Below are 22617 nucleotides of genomic sequence, written 5' to 3' on the forward strand. Positions count from 1 at the left end.
GTAGTACATTAACAAACAGCTCTGTACTGTTATTTTTTTGTGATTGTTCAGCTTTTATGACTAAATGAACTGAATTATTATTCAGTAATACATTATGTATTTGTGCAAAAACACTGTTTTAAAAGTTGAGCTCTACGCATATTCTACAACCATATTTTTGAGAAATTTAACTGGATAATTTTATTAGAGGTCTATCAATCAGACATGGCTGTTAACAGTGAGAAAAATGGGTGACATGGCAAGTACAACAAGGCATAAATAGGAGACATTAACAGTGTGTGTCAAATAAGCAAAGTGTGCAATTATTTTGACAGAATATGCAAGTTTTAATAAACAAAAATCTAAGAGGTAAAATCAAATATAGGACAAATTAGTTTCTCTGGTCTGGTTTGTTCCAGGCTTGTGCAACCTCTGCTGTATATTAATTTTAAACTCATTTCCTATACAAAAAAAAGTGAACTCATATTTTCCTGAAACTTATTTAAAACAGGAATGGTCCGTAGAGAATTTGGTCTTTTAAAAAAATCAGCTGACAAGTTGGTCCCTAAACAATCATATTACTTTCATCTATATTAAATAAAAAATAGAGAAGGTAAAATTCAGCTTCTCAAATGGACTCTTGCAATCATTCAGGGTCACACGCTGCATGGAGGGCGTCCAGAACTGGTTATTGAGCAAACATTCAGTTGAGTGGTTTTGTCCTCAATTACCAGATATTCCCTTGTATATTCTGCTCTTGGGAGAACAGAGTGCCAGTCACGGTCCACTGCTGCAGACTCTTATGTAGCGCAGTCCCTTAAATCCTTCAGTCCAGGGCTTTGTTAGGATGGATTTGTGAGATCACCCTGTGGTTAGGTTGTTGTCTGGTGGCTCTAGGGTCTCAGCGATGTCCTCCAGCTCATCCAGGAGCTCAGAGAAGGAAGGTCTTCGGAATGCATCCATCTGAGAGAAAGACAGAAACAGGATAAGCTTTGGTGTTTCACTGAATCTGTTGCATATACATCTTCAAAACAGTTAACCAGGTGATTCAGGAGCCACATTATGAATGCTGAAGGTGAAATCTCTCTCTTGACAGGTGTTAGTTCTATTCAGTCACGCCATATTAAACACGACCCTCGAGTCGCTACCTCATACCTGACAACAGCTGGCAGAGAGTTCCAGAACCCGCTCTGGGCAGCCCTGCACCAGCTCTCTGAACGATTCCACATCCAGCCCATAGTCCTGTCAACAGATCACACACAGATGTCAATTTTACTTTTAATATTTCCTTTGAAAGAACACTGCATACTGAAAGATGTGGCGTTGTCAGCATTCAGTAGTTATCTCATTAAAAAAAAAAAAAAGTTAACGCCAATTTGAAAACACACTGCATTTCTTTAGGCGCGTCAAAGACAAACAACTGTATTACTAGGAAAGTGTAGGACAAACTTAAACAACAAAATGCAAAGTATGATAGCGTCTATGATAAACTGTAAAAAAAAAAGTAATGTAAATTTTACAAACTACATTTCACAATAACACTGCAAGACAACACTTTACAAACTATATCTCACCAGAAAATTGCAAAACAAACTTTACAAACAAACTGTATGTCACCAGAAAACTGTAAGTCAAACTTTACAATTTTACCAAAAAATTATACAAAATTTAGAAACAAACTATACTTCACCAGAAAATTGTAAGACAGACAAACTTTACGATTTGTCCGGAAAACACTTTAACAAAACACTTTATGAAATACATTTCACCACAAAATTGCAACACAAACTTTACAATCTATATTTCACAAAAAAAATGTAATGCAAACATTATGATTTCATCAGAAAATTATACGAAACACTTTACGAACTATATTTCACCACAAAATTGCAACACAAACTTTACAATATATATTTCACCAGAAAAGCGTAAGATAACCTTTAAGGTTTCACCTGAAAATTATACTCTTTACAAAGTATATTTCACCATATAATTGCAACACAAACTTTATGAACAATTTATATTTCACCACAAAAATTTAAGACAAACTTTACGATTTCACCAGAAAAATGATACGAAACACTTTACAAACTATACATTTCACCACAAAATTGCAACACAAAATTTTGTGGTGAAATATAGATTGTAAAGTTTGTGTTGCAATTTTGTGGAGAATTATAGTTTATATAAGGTATTTTGTATAATTCTCTGGTGAAATTGTAAAGTTTGTCTTAATATTTTCTGGTGAAATATAGATTGGAAAGTTTAAGACAAAATTTACGATTTCACCAGAGAATTATACAAAACACTTTACACACTATATTTCACCACAAAATTGCAACACAAACTTTACAAACAATCTATAAATTTACCACAAAATTTTAAGACAAACTTTATGATTTCACCAGAGAATTATACAAAATACCCTATATAAACTATAATTCTCCACAAAATTGCAACACAAACTTTACAATCTATACTTCACCACAAAATTGCAACACAAACTTTACAATCTATACATAAATTTACCACAAAATTTTAAGACAAACTTTATGATTTCACCAGAGAATTATACAAAATACCCTATATAAACTATAATTCTCCACAAAATTGCAACACAAACTTTACAATCTATACTTCACCACAAAATTGCAACACAAACTTTACAAACAATCTATATTTCACCAGAAAATTTTAAGACAAACTTTACGATTTTACTAGAAAATTACACGAAACGCCTTACAAACTATAATTCACCACAAAATTGCAACACAAACTATGATTTTACCACAAAATTACTAAAAACTTTACAAACTATATATTTCACCATAGAATTGCAGCACAAACTTTACAAACTATACTTCATCAAAAAACACACACCTTACAAATAAATTAAATCTCACCAGAAGATATGAAGAAACTATAAACAAACTATATTTCACCTGGAAATTACAAGATTACACTTTGCAAGTAACTTTAAACATATCACTAAAAAAGTACAGACAAACCTTACAAACGAACTATATCGCAGTTAGGAAGGTCAAAGCAAACTGTACTTTTTTAAAATCAAATAAATGCAACCTTGATGAGCATAAGACACTTCTTTCAAAAACCTGAACCCAACCACGTGTCTTTAGTCTCATACATATATTAACAATTACAGTGAAAATGTAGATGGACCAGAAAATCATTATCCTTGATGTGACAGAAGAGCACGATGAATAAATCCATACTAAAGAATCTAAATGTCCGTGCGATGGTTCCCTTGACCTAGATCAGATCTATCTGTTCTCTCCCCTCCAGACATCATCGGCTGTCCATCAGCATTAATGAAGCGTAAATGACCACACTGCTGTACACCAAAGCGCAATCACTCTGTCTGACCTTACTTTCATCTCCAATGCAGGAAAGAGAACCATATTAATTCACGCAACATATCAAGCCTCTCTTAAGGGTTGTATGTAACCATCCCAGAGCTCGCGCAAGTGCTAAATTATGCAATCTGTGTATTGTACATGAAGTAGTATTCATTTGCATATGCTGAAAAAAGGTGTAGAAACTGTTTTCTTTGTGTTTACCTTTGTCCTGGGCAGCACTTCTGGGTCGGCAGGGATTCTTGCTAAGATCTCACACAACATGATCCCAAAAGAGAAGACATCCACCTATGATTAAACAGAGAAAAACAGCAAAGGTTCAGTTCAGTCTCTAATAACATCAGCTCTCTCAATGAAGCAAAAACAGCTCACAGTTTATTGTGTCTGTTACTCATTATAAATGACTTTCCTAATCTGTACCTCAGCCCTGACCTATTAAGGTTGGCATCAAATCAGAAGGTTAATTTTTAATTAAGACGCAACTGCAAAAGGTTATGTGGATTGATGTGAAATCTGTCAGTAAATCAATACTAATTTAATTTTCGGGGAAAAGACTATCCAACCGTAAATGTCCTATTTTACACTTTCGTTTTCAAAGTCGTCCCTCTCATTTTAGTGGTACAGCATTCTGTTCTCAGTACCTTGCGGTCGTACGGCTCTCCTCTAAGCATTTCAGGCGCCATCCAGAAGGCCGACCCCACCAGAGACAACTTCCTGTCAGGGTCATTTGCAGGCAGATCCCCCACTTCTCTGGCCAACCCGAAGTCTGTGACCACGGCCTCTCTGCCACGTGAGGTCACGCGGATCAGGCAGTTCTGGATTGACAAAAACAAGATTCCACATGTAGAAGATTTTATCTCACATGATCATCTTTCAATGTGGTATGAGGAAAGAAAGCAAGCGAAAATAAGCAAAGGAAAAAAGTATAAGGAAGATTTTTCTCCATCTTACCAAAATGACAAGAGTTATCTTACAACCCACAATTTTTCCAAACAGAACTACAAAGCTACACAATTACAGTATTGTGCCACAAGATGGCAGTATTGCTCCACAGGAAGATTGAGCACTAAGAAATTGTCTTTCACTCGGCGTCTCTATTACAAAATCCCCTACACTCTAAAAAATGCTGGGCTAAATACAACCCAGTGCTGGGTAAAATAGGGACAAACCCAGCAATTGGGTTGTTTTGACCCAGCGGTTGGGGCACTGGGTTGTATTTAACCCAGCATTTTTTAGAGTGTAGAGCCTAAAGAAAAACCCAGACATTACCGGACCATTTAATTATTCAAATCGGGTGTGTCATGGACAGTTTTTCATCAGCACATGACTCCAAAGCTGTGGAGTTCAAGTTCTTGAGCTTTAAAGTTCCTGTTTTCCTCTATTTTAAACAGAAAGTCAAGGCTCTAACATACACTCTAAAAAAATGCTGGGTTAAAAAGGGACAAACCCAGCTATTGGGTTGTTTTCACCCAGCGGTTGGGATGTTTTGAACCCAACCGCTAGGTCAAAACAACCCAATAGCTGGGTTTGTCCCTTTTTAACCCAGCGCTGGGTTATATTTAACCCAGCATTTTTTTAGAGTGTATGATTGGACTAATAATATATAATAGTATGCAATAAATATAACTATAAACAATATTTAAATGATAATAATAATAATAATCATCATTATTACACAGAAATGTTTACACAATGCAACAAATTTCACTTGAATTTTGATGTTTCTTCAGTAATTCTGTGGTGTTCGTTATTATTGCAGTGCACTATTTATTTTCACGTATTAGCATTTTGGTCAGGCCAATTATGGAACTTCTATCATTAATTATGAAACATTGGTTTAGTACAGATAAGTTTTTATACTAATTTAGCATGTTTTTTTAAAGATATTTTGCTTTCACAAGGATGGGAACATTCTAGAAGTTTCTGTAACATTCTGGAATATTCTAGTGCTTTCTGGAACATTCCAGAAACACTGTGGGACTACTCATAAAAGACAAAAATCATCCAACATACACACGACTCACTTTTGGCAACTGTTTATGTACTTTTTATGCACGAGAAACAACAAATTAGTATAACAAATGTATAAGTGGACAGCATATTTTTTTAGTTTGATACACAAAAAGTAATGTGATTTTCGCATTCAGCATGTAAAATTTCATAAAGAAACATAAAAAATAAAAGCGAAACAAAACTTTTATAAAAAATTTGTTTCGCAGTGCTATAGATATATTAATTTCTTTCATTTAATTGATATCTAATAATAATCATTTAAATATTATTATAAACAATGTATAATAATAATACATATACAATGTAATAATTGGGTTTCATAAACAATTATATTATTATAGATACATTTATTTAATTCATTATACTATGTAATAATAATAATTTAATTATTACTATAAACCATATTTAATAATAATGATGTTGATTGTTAATGAACCCATTTATATTCTATATCTTTAACAACAAAAACAACAATAATAATAATAATAACTATAAAATGTAATAATTGAGCTTATTAATAATTAAATACATAATTATTATAATTTTTTAGTACACTAAAGTTAACTTTTACTTGAGTTTTACTAAATCTTCTCTTGCCCATGTTACTCAATGAATGTGTGTAATCAAGTGAACTTAATTTAGTGTAATTTACCCGAGTTCTTTTAATGAAACAAAGTGTAAAATCAGCTTTACTTGACAAGCATTTTGTTCAGTCAATGCATCAGTAACATTAGTGAGTAAAATGCACAAATTGATAAATATGATGTGGAAAGGTGAGCGCAAACTCTCTGACTTCAACTCAAATTAAAGCACACACAGTAGTCTTTCACCAGAGCATCAGGTAGAGACATACATCAATGGGACATCGGTGAGAATATGCAATGAGTGTGGTATCATGCTCTGAGGTTTCATGTGTGGCAGTAACAGTACCCATGTATTTTAAGTAAACCCATTGACATAAGGCAGCTATACAACCACATGTAACCTCTGGTGTGGAAATTTGAACCTGCTGTGTTATGCAAGCAGAACGAGTAATGTTTTACCTCCACAATGTGTAATGGCTTGTAAACTATAGAAGCAATATTTGTGCTATGGACTTCATGTGGCTTGTTCAGGTTTTGTTCAAGTGAGTGTACTTTCTTTTCCTGGTGGATGATAAAAGCTAAAAAAAAAAATCCCTCAGACTTGCAATGGGCCAGTAAACAACCACCAACACATTAGCAACGACACAGCATTGTGGCAATGAGTTTACTTTAGCATGGCCATACATTTTCTTCAGAAAATGTAAAAATCTAGTTATAAAACATAAAAACTGTTTCAAAATGGCAAGGCTAAGTTATGTCTCTGCTTGTGAGCAGGGTGAGAGGATAAAAGCTCGACAGTTGACAGGAGTCAGCGGGTCATTTCTTATGAGAGCGAGAAGAAAGGAAATGAGAAAAAAAGGTTAGCGAGTGAAAGCAGCCGCAGTCTGGAGTTTATGGAATGGTAAATGCTGGCTACAGCATTAGCATAATAAAGGTCTGACCTCCCCATCTCTGTTCAAACACACAGGCCTGTGCTCACTGCTCACTGCAGCCTGGCAACTGCCACAGTTAAACCTGTCAAGACCATGACTGTTTTTCTCTGCTTACAGCTTTATAGGGGTACAGGTGCCCTTCCCAAAATGCAACAAAATTCTTGTCTTTTAGTCATTTCAACAATATGAGTGAGGGTGTCTCATACTTTTAATACTTTTATTTACCATGGATGCACTAAACTGATTAAAAGTGACAGTAATAGTGTTGCCAAAGATTTCTATTTTAAACAAATCAGGTTTTTTTTAACTTTCTATTCATCATCCTGAAAAAAATATATCACGGTTTCCACAATAACAGTAATACTTGAGCTCACATCTCCGAAAACGTCGGAGCAAAATTTCAAATAGACGTTATCTTTATTAACAAACCGCATATTTAAAGTCTAAACAAGTATATTCTCGACTAAAAACTCTTAAAACTACATTCCATGACAAAAACAGTATTATTAATAAAATCATAATGGATGTGAGCATCTGACGTGAGGCTCTCTTTGAGAAATACTGCAAGCGGAGTGATACAACGGTGAAACAGTTAGAGTTCTGTTATCACTAGAATATCGCACCGCTGGAAAAGGCTCTCAGCCAGTTAGATTCGAGGACCAGAAAGAACTGTTTTTACTGTATTTTTAATCAAATAAATGCAGCTTCGGTGAACATAAGAGAAAAAAAATCTTACAGACCCCAAACTTTAAAACGGCAGTGTATTTACAGTGGGATTTTCAATAGGAAGGATTTCCTGATATGTTTTTTCCTTCACTGGATTTCTATAAACACATTCTGAAGAAAAACATGAAGCATCACTCTTATTTTCCCCAGGGCTGATCCTGTTCCTTTACAAAATACGTTTCCTTCAGGACACAATGTTCTTTACTAAAAAATGTTGAAATACCTTGGCCCGTGGTGTGAGAATGGTCACAGTGGAGGCATGTGGCACAGTTTTTCATGTTCTGTGCGTTTCGGTATTAAGCACGTTATCTGCGTTCCATCACTCTGCTATTGTGTTCATAAGCGATGAATGGAAACCATAACTGAAGTAAATCTACAGAAACCAAAGCCTTTCACTCAAGATAATATCAAGCACTCTGAGTTTTACACATTGAAAAATCACACTGAGAGCTACTTGTCACAAAATGCCGTAAAAAATAATTCCAAACGTGAATAACAGCCAAATAGATATTTTTGCACACATACTACCTATAAAATGCATTAAATTCATCACAGAATTTACATAAGCAAATAACCTTTTCCAGAACTAACTTCACTTTAGTTGGTTAGAAGGTAATGGCTAAAATTAGTTAAGTTAGAAAATGTATAGCAACAGTTTGCGGATATCACTTTTATATTTCTCTAATGCACTGAAATGAATTTTTATTTCAAATATATTTTTCTATTTTAATAGATTTTAAATATGACGTAAGCATCCAGATACCTTTGGGGCCACTGTGTAAGTATGCCAATCTTCACTTTGTAAGATTATGGGCGATAATATTATGTTTATCTCACAACTGATATCAGAAACTAAACTGTAAGCAATAAAAAAAAAATTAGGTTATATGAGAAAGGAGGAAATGGACACAAGCGAAGTGTGCTAACTACCAGTTAAACACTAAAATCTGTGGTATTATCCGCATATATGGTACTCGCTGAATCATGTATTGAACACATTTTGTTCAAAACATGACTCAAGTCAGGCAAGCTAATAGAACATTAGACGTAAAAAACATTAGCAGAAATTTCAATGACAAATGTCTGTCATTAGCTATAAATGCAAGGCGTGTTCTTGGCACACACCTTCAAATCTAGGTTGAACACTGCAAGGTGATATTTCATAATATATCTTTGCCATAATTGCTCAACTTTGATCCCTAAAGTCTGCCAACTCACTCGTCCTCACCTTAGAGTTGAGATCTCTGTGGTAGATGTTCTTGTAGTGGAGATAGGTCATTCCTCGGCTGATATCACAGCCCAGTTCGATCTTCTCTCTCCAGCAGAGGTTGACGTCATGCCTGGCCAGCAGCTCCTCCAGACAGCCTCCGCTCACATACTAGGTGGAGGAGGGAACGACATGAGATTATAAAACACTTCGAATTATGATTTATACAGTGAAAATGCAGCTCACTTTTGCAGCATGTTAAATCAGGAAAACTTTTTCTTTGTAGAAAATGATATACTCTTGACACATTAGAAAAACATAATGGTGAGTCACTGCATGTGTCATGAGACTTTCTGGGCAGCACGTTGAGAAGGCAAAAGACTGGATATGCTGAATTGTGAATACTAAATCCTAAAAGTTGCCACCCACCTCAAGAATTGGGTACAGCTTGTTCTCCTTGACACAGATCCCCAGGTACCTACAGAATGAAAATCACAGTACTTTACTTTATCCATCTGAGAACTGAGGAATTATGCAAAGTTTAGAAGTTTGCATAGGTAATGACATAAATGACAGAATGACAAATCATTCAATCAGCACATGTGAACTTTATACATCTGCGTAAATTTTCATCATAACCCTTTATATTGACTTGAGATCAATTTGAAACTAATAAATGAAACAAATTAGTAGTGCAAATACATTTTCAACCAAATGTAAGTAATGCCTATCTAAAACTCCCTGCTATATCATGATAGGGCAGTTAAAAGGGCATTGCTATGCAGTTGCATACTCAAATTGGGTAGTCAAAGGAGGCCACATTTTATGATATTATGGTCTCTAGATATGGCCTGAATACAAAGGGTTAAATGTTAGTTCTTACCCTAAGTATGAGCACACAGGGATATTCAAATTCTGGCTGATCCCTAAACATTATTTTCATGTTATTAATGATAATTGATATTAAAATAAATAAATATATATATATATATAATATTGTCTAAATATATGAAAAATAAAACACAAGAATTGCAAATCAAATTTTTTAAATGCTACAGGTGTGCAGTATGAAAATGGATATTCATATGGAAATTTGTTAAAGACATAAATGGTGTTATTAAATTATTAATGTTCTTGAAGATTAACTTTTGTGAGTGTTAGTTCACAGGAAAGGTCATCTAACAATAAAAATATTAGAAATGAAGATGCACAATTAAATTATAAAAATCCTCTAAATAAAAATAACTAACCTGGTGCAGATATATCATCTATACTTAAAAGCAATACTAATAATGATTGGCAAACATAACTAGAACTCAGTATCTAAAACAATGGCTGTGTGTAGGTAATACAGTCACACAGACTGATGCTTTTAACATCAGAACACCATCTAAATTGTAGCCATTTCACCGGTTTACCTTTGTTCAAGGTCAGGAAATCTTAACCCAGTCGGGTTTTATTACTCAGTATTAGGCCGACAGAGTCAAGTTGTTTTCTTCCCATGTTCTGAGTGGGCGCTATGAGCATCAGGCCTGCGTGGGATTGATGGAAGTGATTAATCGTGTGCGCAGAGGCGGCTCACCTCACTATGTTGGGGTGGGAGAGTTTCTGAAGTAGACTGATCTCCCTCACGATGCTGTTCTGATCCACATCATTCTTATAGATCTTCACCACCATCACCTTCTTCGTGGTGCCGTGCATCACCTGAGCGAGGGAGAATTACATCATTATTGCCTCAGCAGCGAAGGCGTCACATACTGTACATACAGTGGGAGTTTCAATAGGAGGGATTTCCTGACATGTTTTTCCTTCACTGACATCCTGTAAACACATTCACAACAAAAAGGAGCATCACTGTTTTTTTCCCCTGGGCTAATTCTGTACAGTACTTGTCTCCTTTAGGACACAATGTTCTTTACAAATGCTGTCATTACTTGGCCTGTGGTGTGAGAATGGTCACAGTGGAGGCATGTGGCACAGTTTTTCACATTCTGTGTATTGATATTAAACACGTTATCTAGGTTCAATCGCTTTGCTATTGTAAAGCTCTGCTGTGATCTAAGGCCTCTCTAAAGTCTTTCCTTAAAGATAGTATCAAATGTTTCACACCATAATAATGGCATTTTTGTGAGTGTTGGCATTACTTGTAACAAAATGCCATTTGGTTTCTTACAATTGAGGTTAAAGGAACACTGAAGAGATTTTGCAAAACAAGAAAAGTTAGCATATAAATAATGTGGTTACTATAGGTTCCTCAGGCATTTTTTAAAACCATCTAGTTATTTTCTTGTTTGTGAAGGTTTTCAAGATCATCTAAGCTTGACAGGGTGGTGACGTATGTGACGTTAAACATGTATTTCTTAGTTGGGTTAAAGACTGTCTGCAGGACGTAGCTTGTTTTTTAGGAGACAACAGACACGTCATGTCTGTAAGGTTCTGTTGTAAGGACTAACAGGGCAGTGACTTCCAGACAAAATGATTAGAAAATTATTTAACATTTTGGCAACAGAATTCGGGTGGGTACATAATCCCTAACAATTATTTATGCTGGAGATACGGACCCTTTGCTCTTGAAAGGCAGCAGGTGGTGGAACGAAAACATTTACCTTGAAGGTCTCAATGCCTTAGATCTCGATGTGCCTCATTTTCACAGCTTTGATTAAATCAGTGCACTTTTGCTACAGGGCAGATTATCTAATCAGGTTCTGTGCTGTTCAATAACCATTATTACATGCCGCCTTTAGGACATTCTAGCAATTTTAGCACATTTTTCACAAACTTTCAGTCTCCAAACAGTAATTTGTCTCACTCCTCCATTACTGCCAGGAAACCTTTACCTTGTAGACCTTGGAGAAGAAGCCGGTTCCAACAAGCTCTGCGCTGAAGTCTTCCCAGAACTCTAGCTTGCGGACGGTGGTCCGGAGTCGGTGCCAGCAGTCGGTCTGGCAGTAGGTGTCTGTGGACTCATTGAGCAGCGTGGGACTGACTGGTTCTGGAGTGTCTTCTACCTCACACATCTCGGAGATCTCATCTACAACAGAAAAAGCAGAAGCAGGAGAGATAAAGCTTAGTTTTACACGGCACAAGAGTAATCAATGCAACCAAGACTTATTTGCAGGAGATGAAAATAAATCTGTTTTACAATACGAAAAAAAGACTAATAATTCATCATATTATATACAGCCTTAATCATCTGACATAAGACCAGTTTCACAGTAAAGCCTGCATGTAATGTCCAAGACTACATCTATACAGAGGATAATCCACAGATAAATAAAAAAATGCATGCATTTTGATAAAAATGTCAGAACACACAATACCTCAAATAACAATATGCTTTTATATAAGATACTTACGTCTGGATTAAACATACATTTGCATTGAGTTATTTATTAATTTATAATAATAATTATAATTCTTTACATTTATATAGCGCTTTTCTAGGCACTCAAAGCGCTTTTACATTGTCAGGGGGAATCTCCTCATCCACCACCAGTGTGCAGCATCCACCTGGATGAGCCGTTTCAGTGCTGTGCTTATGATTATATAAATGAAAAATCTAAATAAATTAATTTTTTAAAAGACTATCATTACTTTATCATAAGACTATTATTTTGTAAAGTTTTTTTTTTTTTAATTCCATAAAATTGTGTATATTATGATATATAACCTATTGTTATTAACCAAAATATATATATCATAATTATCATGATTCTTGCTTTTTTTCTTGCTTATATCATCCACCCCTACCACAGTAATAATTTGCAGCATCCAAAGTTGTATTTACAAGGTACCAGGCTGATAGAGTTCAATGAGTTTGTGATGACATCAAATCTTTGAAACAAGTAAACGAGGCACCCTTGAGCACACCTGCATATTCTCCTTTGTTGTCAGTTATATCCGGTTACAGATTTACCCACCTTGAAAAGCAACCTGTGGTAGGTCACTCTGGATTTTGGCCAGACGTTTTCCTATCTACATTGGCAGTCTTTGGCCTAAATAAGCTGCAAAGTGGACCAAAGTGACTTTGTTTTAATATTTAAAGGTCTAGATATACAAGCTATCCTGTAAATGTGCCTTTAAAGATGGTTTGGCTTTATTTAGGCCAAGCAGACATGACATAATCATATCCTAAGAACTTGCAAATGTCCTCACAGGATGATCTCATAACATGAGGCAACATGAGCTTAATATTTAGACCATGGATGCTAAACACAGATAATGCTGTGTACTACACTAGCACAAACTTCCGGCTCTATAAAGAACACAGCTTGCAAAAAAACTACTGTATGTGTAGTTGTGTGTATAAGGCTGGACGTTTCATTGAATTGCGTATTAGCGTGTAAGCTGGAGATTACATCACTGCGCGTCATCTTTGGTGCCCAGAGCACTAGGTGTCCTAACTGCCCGTTAACGGGTTTACGGCTTCGGCACGCAACATCCTACAGGGTTTCTCAGTGCTGGCCCTGCCACAACCTTCATCCATCAGCTGCCACCGACACACCAACGTCTGACCCCAGGCTACTGACACACACTCACTCTTTCACACTTTATTAGACACTGTATGTGTTAACATCACCCTCAGATATTCAAAGCTCTGTATTGGTTGCAATAATCCCAAAGGTGATGACGCATTGCTGCTGTATTGGAAAGCTCTGGAAAGCAGAGTCCATAATATCAGTGTTAGCTCAGCATAAACTCTGGTTAGATAACTCATATGGCCACACATACGGAGAAAAGGCTATAATCATTACAGAGTCGTGAGAGAGAGATAAAATAACCGGGTTAGATCACTGCTCTGATGTTTGTCTTCAAAATACATAATTCAGTCCTTTTAAATGTTTTGGTCAATTTTTTTTAACTGTAGCTACCTATTAAAATGTTTCGACATTGTTTTTGTTCTTGTAATTGCTTGTTGTTGTAATTTTTACAATGACAATGCACTAACTGCAAAGTATTATGCTATTACCTTGTTTTCGGACACATACCATGGAAATGCAGCGGCTAGAGTCCTTACCAAGTCAAGAAAATATATTCATATTACCCCAATTTTACTGTAATACACTTAATACACCTACTAAGTTCCGTATCAGTTACAAAATATTATTACTTACCTACAAGGCCCTTAATGGTTTAGCTCCTGCATACCTAACTTGTCTTCTACCACGCTACAATCCATCACGCTCCCTAAGGTCGCAAAACTCTGGACTTTTGGTAGTACCAAAGCCCCACTGATACTAGTATAGCAAAGTCCACTAAAGGAGGTAGAGCTTTTTCGCATTTGGCTCCCAAACTCTGGAATAGCCTTCCTGATAACGTTCGAGGTTCAGACACACTCCCTCTGTTTAAATCTAGATTAAAGACACATCTCTTTGGCCAAGCATTCAAATAATGCATCTCATAATCTTTTACTGCAGTTATATCTGATCAAATGCACATTATTATTCCTTAGCTTGGGTTGAACAAATCAATTTTGCTTGGTTGGAACAGCAGCTACCCTAATTATGTCTCTATTTGTTTCTCTGTTTCTGCCACGGGATTAACATCCCGTGGTAACTAGGATTTACACAAGCTTCAATCTGGATTCAGCCCTTACAAAGACCTGAGATGACCGAACACCTGAGAAGAGATGATGCCAACCCCTCAGAGGACCTTGGATGATGCCAACCCTGAAACAACATAAACTACCAAATTTTGCTACAAGTTTGATTGCAACATATAATAATTGCTGTTAATAGTGTTTTCTTTGTCTGTTTGATTACGTCATTAACTGAATTTTACCGTACATTTCTGCCATATGTACATCAATTTGACAAAGTCCCCACTGATAAGCTACTACTAAATATATTGTAGAAACGCAATTTTCTGTAAAGCTGCTTTGCAACGATTTGTATTGTGAAAAGCGCTATACAAATAAACTTGAATTGAAAAATGTATATATATGCTAATATGCTAATCAATTAATCGTTAAATTTTTTAGACAAATACAAACTGTGGTGGCATGAAGTATTTACAAAACTAAAATACTTAAAATCAAATACTGAAATGTAATACTATTTCATATTTAAAATATTAAATATTACACTAAGAAGATGTTATATATAATTAAATATTTAAAAAATGTAATATTTAAAAGTATATGTGTGTACAGAGATGCTTGCTATACAAAAAAATGATGCTTGTATTATTTAATAGCTTTGATGACTTTACTTTTATTTAGAATGTGCAAAATAGTAGCAATAAAAATTAGACAAAACTAATTGTATTAATATACCATGCATGGTATTTCCATCTGATACATTACTATACCAAACACAGCACCACAACAGTAATTTTTGTAAAGATAATTTGTGGAAAAACTATGGCATATGTGCAGTGTCACGCACTATGCTAACAAAAAGTGTTGATTGGCATATTTTCTTTGTCACGCTTGGATAATATTAAATGCTGGCACCTTACATGCGTGTGCGGTTGCATGTACGAACAAACCAAAACATTTTTCAGAAAACTTCCTTGAATGCATTATGGTGGCATATGTACGTAAGATGTAATAAGATCCATCAGGGTCTAAATCTTGATATTTCTGTTATCATCTAAAGGGAGCATTAGCACAATTACCTAAAGTAAACAGCACTCAAAGATAGACAGCTCATCCAACCATCAAAGTTCATACAACACCAGATAAGATAAGAAACTCACTAATCCTGTACGATAAGAGAGAGAGAGTGATTAATGCCAATGCATAACTGGCTGATATTTGATATCTTGTACAATCACGCACAAACCCATGTAAACGCACGCACACGGATGCACCGAGTCTTCACGCCATCCTCAGATGTCATTGTCGTTATGCGTGACACCTGAAACCTGCTTCGCCAGATGTACCTTGCCGCTCTCGCATGCAAACGACAATGGTGAACGTAGGCTCGACTAACGTGGTCTTTGAGGGGGTTTAGCAAGCCAGGGTGTCTCTTTCAGTGTCTGCGGGTATGTTAATGTAAATGAGACATGGAAAGAGAACAAAGACGGTTTGGGAAGCGAGTGTAGAATGGATTCAGATGTAGTGTGACAGAAGAAATTAGTCTTCAGCTACACACAGCGCTCCTACTGAAATGGTGAATTTCACCTCTTGATTCACTTAGAAAATGTAAGAAGAGAGTCTGAAACAAAGCAAACTTTTTTTGGAATGAAAAAAGCTTCAGACTGATTTATTCTACAGCGAAATGAGCTTCATGCCATTTGTGTAGCTTTTTTTCATTATCAAAACCCTTTCAAGTCCACACAGGAAAAAGAAACAAACAAAAAAATTGGCACAGCTGAAGGGTTAAAACAGGGCATTTTTACAGTAAATAATTCAGTGTAAGGCGAGAACTCTCATGTGTGCCTCTTTGGATGCTCTCCTTTAGACATCTATTGAGTTTCCTTCTGTCTGTGTGGCAACCGAAGCTCCCTGGGTCACATCCCCTCTACTTTCTATGACGTGAGCTCTGAAGCGTGTGAATGAGAGAGAAAGACTGAGAAAAAAACTAAAAGAGGCAGAGAGCGGATTACAGTTTGGCTACATTCATCCCAAAGCTTAATATTATGGTAGGATATTCAGTGCAATATCGTCTCACAGATGGTTACTGAAACCACAAGCTGTGAAAATCTGTCATTTCAGTCATTTCAGAACCATCTCTAGTGCTTTGATTTGGCTGATAATAACCCTGAAGTCATGCGTGGGCTAAGCAGGTCTCAGTCATCATAGGTAATGCAGGCGGCACATGCATATTTGACATATTCAGGACAGGTGTGATGAGTATTCAAATGCATTCAGGACTGACAGGAAACTTATTGTATAAATGCAGGTCAAATATCAGTACAAACAGACATGGGTTTCTTCATCAAAACAGATTTGGAGAAATTTAGCATTACATCACTTGCTCACCAATGGATGACGGCACCCATTCACTGTAGAGGATCCATTGGCGAGCAAGTGAATGCTAAATTTCTCCAAATCTGTTCTGATTAAACTCATCTGCATCTTGGATGGCCTGAGGATGGGTACATTTTCAACAAATGTTCATATTTGGGTGAACCGTTCCATTAAAAAAAAAGTTGTGATTTAGTTTTTCATGTCCATTTTCCAGCCTCTCCAATGAATAAAATTAAACATGCTTTCTTTTCGCTGCTGTGCTTTTATGGATGTCTATATATAAGCGAGCACTTTGCATGTGAAATGATTATTTATAATGAATTACATAGTTAGCACTGCCTCATGCATTTTCATAACAAAGTCCCTGCATTACATTCTGGCAGGTTCACCCAACAATCTGCTCTGAAATGTGACGCACAAACTGTTAAGGTTGGACATGATCAGGAACATTGTTGAAAATAAACTTTCTTTCCTAACATCATCCAGAGCTGCATGTGCAGCCTCACAGCTAGGAAGAGTGAAAGATTTGGCAGACTATCTTATTAATGTTAGTTTATATACAAACTGTAGTCATAGTTTCTTGTTCTTTTGCTGTTCATGATTAATAGTTTCTAACCTGTTTTATTAGGTCCTTATTAATTCATCATGACTGGGAGAGCCAAACTTAATACTGAAAAGCTGTCATTGGATTGGCGTAGAAATGTTAGAAAACAGCACAACCCGCGTGAAATGATGGTACAAAATGCTGGAGAAAACATTCTTGAAATCAATTGTCTGACTCTGGAATGTAGTCAAGTGTAAGTATCAATTAATGTCAGAACTACAGGGGTCTAATAACTGATTGTTTTACAACAAACAGACGTCTTCAAGGTGTAATCACAGGTTATCAGTTTCATTTAGAAAAACAGAGTAAAGGAGTCGCCCTACAGGACATGGATAGCTGAGGTCTGCAAACACTGGAAAAACCTGGTACGGTGAGGTCAGAGAGGTCAGGCATTTGAGTACAGTGATATAAGGCCATGCACACTACCATTCAATAGTTTGGGGTCAGTACATTTTTTTAATGAATACTTTATTCAGTAAAAGTGCATTAAATTTGCACTGTACTAAAACTTTGAACTAATTTAAACTTCTTATTCATCAAAGAATCCTGAAACAAAAATATATTAAGCAACATAACTATTTTTAACACTGATAGTTACAAGAAATGCTTCTTGAGCAGCAAATCAGCGTATTAGAATTATTTCTGAACGATCATATCATGTGACACTAAAGACTGGAGCAACGCAAAAGCTGCTAAAAGTTCAGCTTTGCCATCACAGGGATAAGTTACGTTTTAAAATACATTTTTTACTAAACAGTTTTTACTATATTTTGTGTCAAATAAATGAAACTCTGTTGAGCATAAAACACTTCTTTCAAAAATATTAAACAATATTACCCCAAACTTTGAAAGGCAGTGTAAAAACACATACACATAGGGTGCAGTTCATACCGAGACACCATTCTGTGAAATTCCACACTTTGTGAAGATTTTGAAGCATCGGACATGAGAAAAAGCACCTATCTGCTGTTCTTACCAGACTAGAAACCAATATCATGATGAAAGACACTAAATAAAGCCTTGAAAAAGACTATGGATAAAAACTAGGGTACATGAACCAAATTCAGAAAGGTCAAGAAGTCCCAAAAATGCAACATCCACAACTGTGGCCTAAAGAACTGATACGATTGGAAACTCTTAGGCTATACAGCAAAGTTACTGACACCTGTGAAAACGAGACTCTTTTCCGTTGTTCAAGGGTTTTAAGACACTTGATCTCCATTTGCACGTGTATAGACGGATCTACCAAGTTAACACATGCAGCTTGAACCAAATCTTTAAAGACTTACCAGCCGGTAATATGCAAAACGTGAAGAAAAAGGTCATCTGATTTATCCTGAAATGTATCCTGTTTGCATCAAGAAAACGAGAGATTGGCTACAGCCTGAGTATATTAGCAGGTTGCCTGCCACTGATTTGCCAGAATACAGCTGGTTAACTGAATCAGAGCCCTTGTTCTCTTTGTTTAGCCTGCATAGATGACCTTTAACCTTCTATTGAGACCTTCCACTGCAAACTGGACGGTCAACAGTGATTCCAACAACTTTCATTTTGAACTAACTGATACGTGGAGCAATAAAAAAGGGCCTGCTGCCATGTTAGATGTCCTGAACATCGTGTCCAAATCATTTATGACTATGAGATTCTGCAGTTCTGCTTTGGCTTGAGGTAACAAACATTCCCCTCACAGAACTGTCAAAAAGGCCATTCACCTCAGGTCTGAGATGTAGCTAGTTCAGAAAATTCAGCTTTGCAATCACAAGAATAAATTACATTTTGAAATTGTATTAAAATAGAAAAAGATTATTTTGAATTGTAATAATATTTCACAATATTACCATTTTTACTGTAATTTTATAAAATAAATGCAGCCTTGGTGATCATAAAAGACCTTCGACTCAGCTTGTAATAAAAAAAGAAAACACTGACATGAGGAAATGATTCAGTGTTTTCTTCCTGTACACTAACTGACAGCAAAGCAAATCAAATCCAGTCTTTTTTTTTTAACAGATTTTGCTGTAAACCTCATAAAAGTTGATTTTCTACATCCTGTGTATCATGCTTACACTAGAAATGACATGGTTCTTGAATTTTCTGTTTTCACCTGGCCTCATCCATCTGCAATGTTTCTGTTTGTGCTAAACTGACAGTACTGACACTCTGCGGTCTGTTACCTCAGTAGATATAAATAACTGATTTATCGCCTCCATATCCATTCGTACTCTCTAACCTCTCAACAACTCTTCAGTCTTCACACCTACATAATTTGCAAAACAAAGTGTCAAATCTCACGAAACATAATACAAATCCTCTTAAAAGACACAAGCAATAAATTGGAGAAAAAGAATAAGTCAACCAAACATGATTTTAATAACCAGTGACACACTCCTAACAATACCCTTGTATGCATTTGCATTTGTAATATATTTAATTGAATATATGCCAACCACAATACATTTCCAACATATGCCATTCAGTAACAGCTGAGCAGACGGGTAGACTAACTGTCATTTTCCGCTGCAGTACAATCCACACTTCTGACCTAACTTGCAACTAATTTGAACCCTGGCTATTAGAGGGTTCATATCCCTCTCAAAACCAAACAAAATACACTTTGACATATAGCTTGTGCGTAAAGGCAGCCAAAATACGTTCTGCATTGTCCTTTTCAACAAAAAATCTGAGAAGCATTTTACAAGTGAAACGATAAATACTTACTCCATCGGTTCAACAAGCTGTTCATGTGCATCATGAGGAGGTGGTGATGGTCAGTTTCCTGTGACTGCCTCTAGAAGAGACCACACAAGTGTACCATGAAATACTGGATGGCAAATTATATTGAAATATGTACTACAATAAAATACAACATATCCTAATTAAAATGAAGTGTTGACTGACTAGGCAGCATTTGTTTTCTTATCTCCACCCTGTTTTTTTTTTTTTGTAAAGCTAGATCTCATCTGTACTTCTAAAGATAAAGCAACAGTGTTAGATAACTGTTCCTAACTAAACTTGCTAGAAGACAGATTATATGCTTGTAAATTCCTTGTTTATGACATTTATGACATGATTTATTCCAGACCATCTTTCGAGATAGAAGTTTTACACCGAAATAAAATTGAAAACCCTGAAATTTAAATAAATAAATATTATTTTTCGGGTTTACTATATTTTATATTTATTTATATTAGTACTTCTTATATTTTAACTATGTGCAAATGAAAGAAGAGGCCTTGGTGATCATAAAAGACCTTCGACTCAGCTTGTAATAAAAAAAGAAAACACTGACATGAGGAAATTATTCAGTGTTTTCTTCCTGTACACTAACTGACAGCAAAGCAAATCAAATCCAGTCTTTTTTTTTTAACAGATTGTGCTGTAAACCTCATAAAAGTTGATTTTCTACATCCTGTGTATCATGCTTACACTAGAAATGACATGGTTCTTGAATTTTCTGTTTTCACCTGGCCTCATCCATCTGCAATGTTTCTGTTTGTGCTAAACTGACAGTACTGACACTCTGCGGTCTGTTACCTCAGTAGATATAAATAACTGATTTATCGCCTCCATATCCATTCGTACTCTCTAACCTCTCAACAACTCTTCAGTCTTCACACCTACATAATTTGCAAAACAAAGTGTCAAATCTCACGAAACATAATACAAATCCTCTTAAAAGACACAAGCAATAAATTGGAGAAAAAGAATAAGTCAACCAAACATGATTTTAATAACCAGTGACACACTCCTAACAATACCCTTGTATGCATTTGCATTTGTAATATATTTAATTGAATATATGCCAACCACAATACATTTCCAACATATGCCATTCAGTAACAGCTGAGCAGACGGGTAGACTAACTGTCATTTTCCGCTGCAGTACAATCCACACTTCTGACCTAACTTGCAACTAATTTGAACCCTGGCTATTAGAGGGTTCATATCCCTCTCAAAACCAAACAAAATACACTTTGACATATAGCTTGTGCGTAAAGGCAGCCAAAATACGTTCTGCATTGTCCTTTTCAACAAAAAATCTGAGAAGCATTTTACAAGTGAAACGATAAATACTTACTCCATCGGTTCAACAAGCTGTTCATGTGCATCATGAGGAGGTGGTGATGGTCAGTTTCCTGTGACTGCCTCTAGAAGAGACCACACAAGTGTACCATGAAATACTGGATGGCAAATTATATTGAAATATGTACTACAATAAAATACAACATATCCTAATTAAAATGAAGTGTTGACTGACTAGGCAGCATTTGTTTTCTTATCTCCACCCTGTTTTTTTTTTTTTGTAAAGCTAGATCTCATCTGTACTTCTAAAGATAAAGCAACAGTGTTAGATAACTGTTCCTAACTAAACTTGCTAGAAGACAGATTATATGCTTGTAAATTCCTTGTTTATGACATTTATGACATGATTTATTCCAGACCATCTTTCGAGATAGAAGTTTTACACCGAAATAAAATTGAAAACCCTGAAATTTAAATAAATAAATATTATTTTTCGGGTTTACTATATTTTATATTTATTTATATTAGTACTTCTTATATTTTAACTATGTGCAAATGAAAGAAGAGCGCAGTCTAATATAAAAAATACATTTTAAATATTATAAATATTCAAATTAAATCTACATGTAAATCATGAATACAACTATCTAAATAATTACTATTGTTCAGTAAACATAGTCAAATATTTAAACATGAAGCAAAACAGTATAGGTTCCGCAATGGCGTCTCTAATTTAAATAAAAGAAAGGAAAATATGTACTTACAAATCCACCTGCTTCCCTCAAAATTCTTTCTGGCAGCTTTCTTCGAAAATGTGCCTTAGATGTTGCAGGTATATCCAAAGTATGAATCCACAGCGCTGTGAAGGCTTCCGTCGCAGACTGGCTCCGCGCGCTACTGCGTTCTGCAGCGCACAAGCACAGAACGCGCGCAGAGCGTTTGATCAGTTGCCATAGGAACCTGCGAGGTGAAGCCTTCATGCTGATCATAGGCTCCACATATCTGCGCAGAGACTGCAAACTTGTGGCGCCTCCCACATGCTACAGATTTTCTTCATTTTCGAGGCAAAATATCTCGCAGAATGTCCTACATATTTTGATGTTGACTGTGTGAATACGACAGGTCTCGTATGTGTAATATATTTATGTGTCACGTAAAACGAAATATTAAATTAGCCAAATGAAAGCATATGGATCATTCTCAAACTCATTTATTTTTGAGTTTATAATAAGAGTTTTCTCTTTTTGTTTAATCTTTATA

General features: G+C 35.7%; 1 protein-coding gene across 3 annotated transcripts; it reads right to left on the bottom strand.

The window, feature by feature from the left end:
• Positions 1 to 234: 234 nt before the first annotated feature.
• On the bottom strand, positions 235 to 22263 carry LOC107661621 (dual specificity testis-specific protein kinase 2-like). 3 transcript variants are annotated; one of them, XM_016451303.1, is made up of 11 exons: positions 22122 to 22263; positions 21566 to 21662; positions 21413 to 21482; positions 11653 to 11846; positions 10398 to 10519; positions 9245 to 9293; positions 8837 to 8986; positions 3995 to 4168; positions 3558 to 3641; positions 1135 to 1221; positions 235 to 942 (listed from the first exon to the last, which is right to left on the bottom strand). In XM_016451303.1, exons 3-11 carry the CDS (start codon positions 21444 to 21446, stop codon positions 841 to 843), a joined length of 996 nt encoding a protein of 331 aa, XP_016306789.1. In that variant the 5' UTR covers positions 21447 to 21482; positions 21566 to 21662; positions 22122 to 22263; the 3' UTR covers positions 235 to 840. The 3 variants fall into 3 exon arrangements, with proteins under 3 accessions (XP_016306789.1, XP_016306774.1, XP_016306781.1); XM_016451288.1 differs by lacking the exon at positions 21566 to 21662; XM_016451295.1 differs by lacking the exons at positions 21413 to 21482; positions 21566 to 21662; positions 22122 to 22263 and adding exons at positions 20053 to 20122; positions 20206 to 20325.
• Positions 22264 to 22617: the final 354 nt, after the last annotated feature.

The sequence above is a fragment of the Sinocyclocheilus anshuiensis genome, unplaced genomic scaffold (genome assembly GCF_001515605.1).
Source record: "Sinocyclocheilus anshuiensis isolate Anshui unplaced genomic scaffold, SAMN03320099.WGS_v1.1 scaffold457, whole genome shotgun sequence".
Lineage (NCBI taxonomy): Eukaryota > Metazoa > Chordata > Actinopteri > Cypriniformes > Cyprinidae > Sinocyclocheilus > Sinocyclocheilus anshuiensis.

What these genes read in the sequence shown, in the direction of transcription:
- LOC107661621 (XM_016451288.1), bottom strand. Translation starts at nt 21,446, where the DNA reads ATGATGCACATGAACAGCTTGTTGAACCGATGGA. An exon ending in TCTTCTCCAAGGTCTACAAG is followed by an intron (nt 10,520 to 11,652) that starts GTAAAGGTTTCC and finishes TCCCTCGCTCAG; the next exon opens with GTGATGCACGGCACCACGAA. An exon ending in GAGAGCCGTACGACCGCAAG is followed by an intron (nt 3,642 to 3,994) that starts GTACTGAGAACA and finishes GTTTAATCATAG; the next exon opens with GTGGATGTCTTCTCTTTTGG.